Source organism: Lissotriton vulgaris, chromosome 3_2 (assembly GCF_964263255.1).
Source record: "Lissotriton vulgaris chromosome 3_2, aLisVul1.2, whole genome shotgun sequence".
Classification (NCBI taxonomy): Eukaryota; Metazoa; Chordata; class Amphibia; order Caudata; family Salamandridae; genus Lissotriton; species Lissotriton vulgaris.
In genome coordinates, this window is record NC_141690.1 from 120,804,000 (window position 1) to 120,811,923 (window position 7,924).

A 7,924-nucleotide genomic window follows, 5' to 3' on the forward strand; every position below is an offset into this window, starting at 1 on the left:
AGGGTGCAGGACAGTGGGTGACGGAACTGATAGCTCAGTGTGCACTCATCTACGAGTGCACGGTAGGGGATGCAAGGCTGAGTACCGGAACAGCTGCCTCAGCTCTGAGAGCCTTGTTGTGATCCAGCCTTCCTGTGTGCACATATCTCGAGGGGTGCAAAGACTGATAGCTCCCGCATGGTGCTCAGATACAGGGGAGTTGCTGCAGGGGCCCAGTGATCCGGGGCGGAGCTGCCGCTGAGGCTGAGAGTGCACAGAGCCGGAGGAGTGCAGGGCTGAGAGCTGCAGCGGTGCCGAGCTGCGGCTGAGGCCGAGTGTGCACAGAGCCGGAAGGTGCAGCCCGAGTGGTAGGAGGGCCTCGGGAGGGTGCCGGGAGGAGGATGGCATTCCCCGGCTGAGCTGCGCCCGGCCTGCAGCTCCCTCCCCCTGGTCGCCGTCTGAGCCGGGGCCGTCGTCGGCCTCCCGCTTCCCCCCGGATCCCAGGCCATGGCTGCGCTGCGCGGAGGGGGCGGCTGCGCCCTGACCCCCTTCTCCATCCAGGCCATCCTGAACAAGAAAAAGGACGAGCGGCTGGAGCGCTGCGGCCCGAGCCCGGCCTGCGGGGGCTGGAGGCGGCTGTGCGCCGGGCCCGGGGCTCAGACCCCCTCCCCGGGGCCCGAGGACGTGAGCGGGTGGGACTCGGACTCGGCGGCCAGTGAAGGCGAAGCCTACAGGAGAAGCCCGCAGACCCCCGGCGGCCGGACAGGGAGGACGCAGCGCACAGACCCCGCCGAGGGGGAGGAGGAGGAAGAGGAGCCCCCGGGGCACAGCGACAGCGACATGTCCACCGGAGCCTCAGGTACTGGGCGGCCACCTGGGTACTGGGGCAGCAGGGGGGTACCGGGAGAGCTTGGGTGGAGGGGGAGCCTGGAACATAGTGTGCAGAGCCTAGAACAGAAGCTGGCAGGGGACCTGGAACACAGAGCCCAAGAGAAGCAGGTTGGAAGAGAGAGCAGAGATCTGACGGATTAGGAAGAGCATAGTGCACGAGGCATAGAACCAGGAACAGAGGAGGAGCGGCCTAAAAGAGAGGGTAGAGAGGTGTGTGAGCCAAACCCCGGTAGAGACCTAAGGTCTAGAATTTAAAACAGAGAATGAAGAGTCTAAAGAGAGAAACAGAGCCTATTAACTCCAGAACCACGTGACTGGGGATTGAGGAAAGGAAGCGAGCGCATAGAACTTAGAACAAGCAGCATAGAATAGAGATGGTGACCCCTGACTGAACGTGGGGACCGCGTACAACGTGCCAGTGACGTAGAACCAGTGAGGGCGAGCCTGGAGGAGGTGAGAGCACAGAACCCGAAACCGAGGTCGAGGAACAAAAACATAGAGAGGAGCCGGCCACCAAACTGGTGCTATGTAAAGCGTTTTGATACCCGATTCGGGTCAAGTTCGCGCTATATAAAACTGTCAAAAAAAAGTGCTTTACCGCGGATGAAGATGGCCTGGACAGTCGGAGGCAAGCCTCGAAACGAGGGTTGGGACTTAGGAAGCGTACAAGTGATGGTAGAGAAACGTAGAGCAGAGGAAGACAGCCTAGAACCACCCGTAGGTAGTAAAACAGTGTGCCTGGGCCCTAGAACTGACAGCCGGATAGCCTAGAAGGTATGAGGTGACTCCAGAACAGCCTGCATGTGGGTAGAACTGGGAACAGGCTCGAAAGTAAAGCAGGGCCTAGAAATAGAAATGTGAGTACAAATCAGATGGAAGGGAACCATGCATGCCAACACCTCCTTTTTAGGAAAACATATTTTTACTTAAATAATATATATTTAGCTTTGTTTTACTCTAGCCTACGTCAGAAGGGTGTTAAACTAGAAAACCTTGGCCCCAGAGACTAGAAATTTAGAACACAAGCAAGTGGCCTTGACCAAACTGCAGGCCTGAAGGCAAACCTAGACCAGTTAAGGAGCTTGTTCTAAAACCAGAAGGTTGGCTCTGGAGCTGAATGGAACGGGCGTTCTTTGAAGAAAGGGTCTTGCAGAAACGCTGCTCCTGCTATAGAGCAGAGAGCTACCCTGCAGCCCAGGGGGCGTGGTCAGCAGGGTCTAGAACCGAGGGTGGCCCCGGAGACTGCAGGAGAGTGCCAAGGCCAGCGCCCACATTCAGCTGACTGTCAGCGTGGGAGGCCACGGGGCCCGGGTCAGAGGCTTCCCTGCGGCCTGCCCCCCTCTCCGCCTGTCTGCGCCGGCCTCCTCCGCCAAGAGATGCGTGTGGGCGCTGCTCTGCTGGGCAGGGGTTGACTGACAAACACAAGGCAGGCCCCGCATTTCGAGCACCTCCTGGCTCAGGCCTCACAAACAGCCCACGCCATGTGCATTTTCCCAGACTGTACTTTTTACCCTAAACCACGCTGCTCGACGTTTTCTGCGAGTTGGCGTTCTGTTAGTGATGACCCGGCATGCCAAAAGCACTACGAAGCCACCTCAATGGCAACATATACCCTTTACAAAAGGCAGCACAGTTACACGACGTCTCTAGTGGCAGGTTTTAAAAAGTACTTGTGTCAGGGCTGATTAGCGTCTTGTGACGCGCGGAGCCTGGTGCCATCTCGCAAAAAAATTGTGGGCCACGCACTGGCCACGCAATCTATGCGGGGGTAACTACCGTCAGCCTCAGAAGAGAAGGAGTCCCTCGAGCATTTGTAACGGGGCGCCGCGGAGCGCCATGTTGTGTGCACGGTGGTTCTGTTTGTCCAGCGAGGCCCGGCTGAAGGTCACAGGTCACCACTTCCCATAGGCTTGTATATCTGTGACCTGTTTGAACTTGCACGTGGCCTTCGTGGACTTGCACATGGCCTTCGTGGACTTGAACGCGTTACTAGCGGCAGCAACAGTAGCGCTTTCATAATATCAGTAGCATTCCCGTCGACAGTATGATTTTTATCGCCATTTTTATCAGAAGTTGCAGGGGTAGAAATAACAGAATAACACTTCTAATAATATTAGAAACAGTATAAGAAGTGATGCTAATATCAGTGGCGTTACTACTGTGGAGCTGCTAGGGATTGAGGATATTGTTAACATGTTTATAATCCATATTCGGAGTAGAACGAACAGTAATAAGAATGACAGCAGACGTTGTGCTGGGAGTTGTGTATGCCAGAGCAATACGTATATTAAGAGTGTTACACTAATGTAATAAGATTAATAATAAATGCCATAATAAGATTGGTACCCATCATTGGCGTAATATGTGGCAACAGCAGCTGCAATAAAACAATAGAAATAGTAGTAGAAATATTTTTATAATTTTAGCACTATTAGTATTCACATTTGGACATTACGTGGTCAGTATTAGTAACAGTAATAACAACTATGATAATACGAGTAGAAATGTAAATTACACTGCTGCTGTGACTGATTTACGATTAGGATGTATTATTACTATTATTGGGATTAATCATTATATTATTGTTAATTATATGTTATTATTACGACAGCAGTGAAAGGTGTGGTGGGGTTGGGATGGTGAAACTCGTTTCCTTTGATAATGCTTTGATTATTGCACTGTGCCCGCCTCTCACGATCCCTTCTGTCTCCCTCCCCCACAGAGCGCAGCCCCCCGGCCGGGGACCCCCGCGCGGAGCCGCTGCTCCTGGCCGAGGGGGGCGCGCCGAGGGCGGCCGGCCCGCAGCAGCGGAAGAAGCGCTCCCGGGCCGCCTTCTCGCACGCGCAGGTCTTCGAGCTGGAGCGCCGCTTCAACCACCAGCGCTACCTCTCGGGCCCGGAGCGCGCCGACCTGGCCGCCTCGCTCAAGCTCACCGAGACCCAGGTCAAGATCTGGTTCCAGAACCGGCGCTACAAGACCAAGCGGCGCCAGCTGGCGGCCGAGCTGCTGGCCGCCGCCCCCGCAGCCGGCGCCGCCAAGAAGGTGGCCGTCAAGGTGCTGGTGCGCGACGACCAGAGACAGTACCAGCCGGGCGAGCTGCTGCGGCCCTCGCTGCTCTCCCTGCAGCCCTCCTACTACTACCCCTACTACTGCCTGCCGGGTTGGACGCTCTCCGCCGCCTGCACCCGGGGCGCGCCCTGACCCAGCCCCGCGCCCTGCCCCAGCTCGACTGCACCGGGGTCTGGCGTCTGCACAGGGGGCAACGGACCCAACATCTACAGGACAGCTCCACTGGGGCCTGGCATTTACAGAATGACTGCACCGATGCCTGGCACCTACAAAATGGCTGCAGCCGGGGGCCTTGTGTCTACAGAAGGGCCTAAAGTAACCGGACTAATGCTAACCATCGCACCGGGGCCTTGATTTGACAGAAAGACTGCACGGATGCTTGCTTGTCACCTACAAAATGGCTGCAGGGAAGGGCCCTGTGTCTACAGAACGGCCCAACTGAGCCCTGGCATATGGTAAGCCTTTCCACTTGGGCCTGGCATTTACAGAACGACTGTCACCTACAAAATAGCTACAGAGGTTTCTACAAAACGTGTGCACCAAGGCCTGAAGACTGTACAGCGTCATTGGGCCCACACAATCTCCACAAGGGTCCTTGGGTCTACACTACAGCTGCATGGGGTCCACACTCTTCTAGAGCGGCTTTGCCTTCCTACGTGCTACACTGACTGGCTTTGCCCTCACACAACGGCTATACCAGTGCCTTGGAAATAAAGGTAGGACTCACTTGCCCTTTGAACTCCCAGAAAGGCTGCACCGGTACTTTTCACCATAGAACGGCTGAGCAGGAACTCTGGGCCTACAGGTATCAGCGGACTGCGCAGACCGTGACTGGAGGGCGCGCGCAGCAGAATCCTCTCCGCCCGCACACAGTGTACCGGGGGTTCGAGACCCCTCCTGGCATGAACTAGTGAACTCTCTTAACCTCCTGTCACTGGACAGTTGGAGGGTGAAATGAACTCTCGTTCAAGGTGCAGAACCCGAGAATTGTACATACACCTCTTAGCATTCATGTTGCCTCTATTCCTTAAATTGTTTTATTTTTGTATGAATCTATTGCGGCAGAGAAAAGTGAATGGACGCAAAGCAGCAGCTCTCTCACGCACTACCCTCTAAATGACCCCCTTCTTCCTGCGGAAGGATAGCGTGACCTCTGACCTGTCTGTAGCCGGAGTGCCCCGGGAGAGTGCGCGAGTACGGAAGCCGCTGACCTCTCCCACTCTAGACTGGCCGCCATGACACTTGCATTAAAACACAGGCCGCTGTGGATTATGAAACCTGACTTTATTGTGAGCTACGAGGGGTCAGATTTTATTTAGCACTTTCCAGAAGCAACGAGAAGGTCATTCTGTTTTCTTAATGTGAATAGTGTTCCTTCGCATTCCCTCACCTTTGGTGCTTTTACCGCTCAGTGCCTTTTGATACCTATTGATTATGACATGCAGATATTTTTTAAAACTGTTTGGTTTCTGTCTTCCCTGTTGGGTGTCTGAACTGCAAACAAGTGTGAATCTTTATAAGCTTCTCGCTGTGCTTATTTATAAACTCCAGTTTTAACACAGTTAATGAAATGTGTCTTATTTACAATGTTAATTCAGAATATATTCTGAGACCACCAATGACGCCCACACCTAGCGATCTTGGAAACTTGAATATTAATTCATACTTTTAATACATGAATAAGGTTATAGTATTTTAAGCATTTCAATTGCATTGAAAAACTTGTAAGTTTAAGTTTTGAAAATGTTTAGAAAATGTGGTCCATTTAGACCTCCCACAGTCGAATTGTTCATAAAGTGCAATTATTTTTCTAATGTACAGCGTCTTTTCATTAGGATACATAAATATGCACTCTTATAGACACGTAGGATCTACAATGCATAATTACATGACGAATTAGTATTATTACAAAACTGTTTTTGTAATTGCAAGCTCATAAATAATTTTTTATGAAATATATATAATTCAGGCGTCTACAACGAGTCGCTCGTGAGCTACTGCTAGCTCCCCAGCAGCCTATGTCATTTGCCTGATGTGGTCACTATTACAGCAGTAATAATATTAGTAGCTCAGGAGGATTTTTATTCAATGCAAGTAGCTTTCGTTGCAGAAAAGGTTGGAAACCCCTAAACAACTAAATAGTGGATTCACCCAACGGGAGTGCTGGTTCGTTTACTTTTGGAGTGAGGAGGGGAATATATATAAATATGCACCACAGTAGTAAAATAAATGTTGGCCAGTAACATGTCCTTTAGAGCAACTGCACAAAAAAATATACATGCACACATTTATTACTACACTGAGAATGTCAAATTCTATTTTATTACCACAAACACAGTGTAGCAATATTAGCATCTGAAAATATTCTTTACTCCCTCCCCTATTACTGTATGCAAGGAAATAACTCTCCCAATAGTCAGGCGGCCTCTTGAAAGTTATCTTTCCTTACTCCACACAATTTAACCCATTGTATCCTAGTTTGGTTAAACATCGCTTTTAAAACAAATAAGGGTGCAAACAATAACAGACAGCATAAACCATATATGTAAATGCGGAGACATAAATATGTGGACTTCCCTGCTGAGAGTCATGGCCTCTTCCTAATGTCAATAATAATAACAAGGTAATAATTTTGGATTTGCCTCATTTGTCACACAATCCATCATCTTCTGCATAACCTACAGATTTGAAAGAAAAATGCTGTTACTAGCTCAAATGGATCAAAAGTTACTAAATTTATGGCAAAACATATTGGTGTGCAGTGAAAGGCTCTATGCAAAAAGGTCACTGGCCATCTTTCAGTTGCTTATTATTGTATTTGATGGTAAAGTGGTAGTAATGATGTTAAACCTTTGCCCAGACAGTGTTAACATGCGGAAAAAAGACAAAATTATGGGGTAATACTATCACAATCAGTAGCGGCCGGAAGTCTGAGTGCTGCGGGGTGGTGAGGCGGGGCGCAGGAGGGGCAGGGTGGGGGTAGTAAACTATGGAATACGGCTGAACAGAGGTCAGTAAACAAATAAATAAATACAACGAATTTTGTTGCGCACGCTTCATCGCATTTGGCAATGCTGCGCGCACAATGACATTTGTTTTATTTATTTATTTGTTTACTTACCTCTGTTCGGCCGTATTCCATAGTTTACTACCCCCCACCCTGGCCCTCCCCACCCCACCCCGCCTCACCGCAGCACTCCCACCACCGGCCGCTACTGATCACAATATGTGGTGCATTATTTTGCATAATTTTCTCTTTCTTGTCACATAATTTAGTCAACCCTGGAGCATAATTTGATCCTTTCATGCTGAATAATTCCAGTGGTCCTGAATAAATTGGTCCAATATTGTTGCATTGAGTGGTTCTGGTGACACAATAAGCCACAAGTGATTTGTAAATGGCACCAGAAACCTGAATTGGTAATAGAGGACCATTGTATGCATGATATCCGTCATGTATTTTTTATATTAAATGTTTATTTGAGGGGAGTTAGTTTGGGAAAATAATTTTTCTTCAACATGCATCTAACAATAGCAACAGACTGGAATTAGAATGTTTAGGTTTTGTTTGCCTTTCATGAATACACTGTTCATAAAACAATGGGCGAGGGTGAGAGCCACTGGATTTATGTACTTGCTTGGTTGCATGGTCTGCCACATTAATTATGTGTTTGCCAACTCTACCACACATTTTTTTTTCACATAATTTGCATAATTTACATATTTCTCTAAAAATTTTCTAGTTCAAATGGATGAAAGTAATACTGCCGGAGAAGTCACCTAATTTGCTTTTTGCTGCATAATTAAAATAACCGTGCTGCATAATTTGATCAGGCTTTATGCATAATCGTGGTAGCCCTAGCAATAATAAAATTATAAAGAGTGGCTTGCAGCTGTCATTAGGATGAAACCCACTTTTCACATTGACCAGCAAAATATTTTTCATATTATACAGTTAATACCCTGTGAAATTAGTTTCGGCAAT

At 49.3% G+C, this 7,924-nt stretch overlaps 1 protein-coding gene across 1 annotated transcript; it reads left to right on the forward strand.

Annotated features, from left to right (window-relative positions):
- Positions 1–361: 361 nt before the first annotated feature.
- Positions 362–5,500, forward strand: NKX3-2 (NK3 homeobox 2). Its single transcript, XM_086964526.1, has 2 exons — positions 362–838; positions 3,593–5,500. The coding sequence occupies exons 1-2, from the start codon at positions 487–489 to the stop codon at positions 4,069–4,071; spliced, it is 831 nt and encodes a 276-aa protein (XP_086820652.1). The 5' UTR covers positions 362–486; the 3' UTR covers positions 4,072–5,500.
- Positions 5,501–7,924: the final 2,424 nt, after the last annotated feature.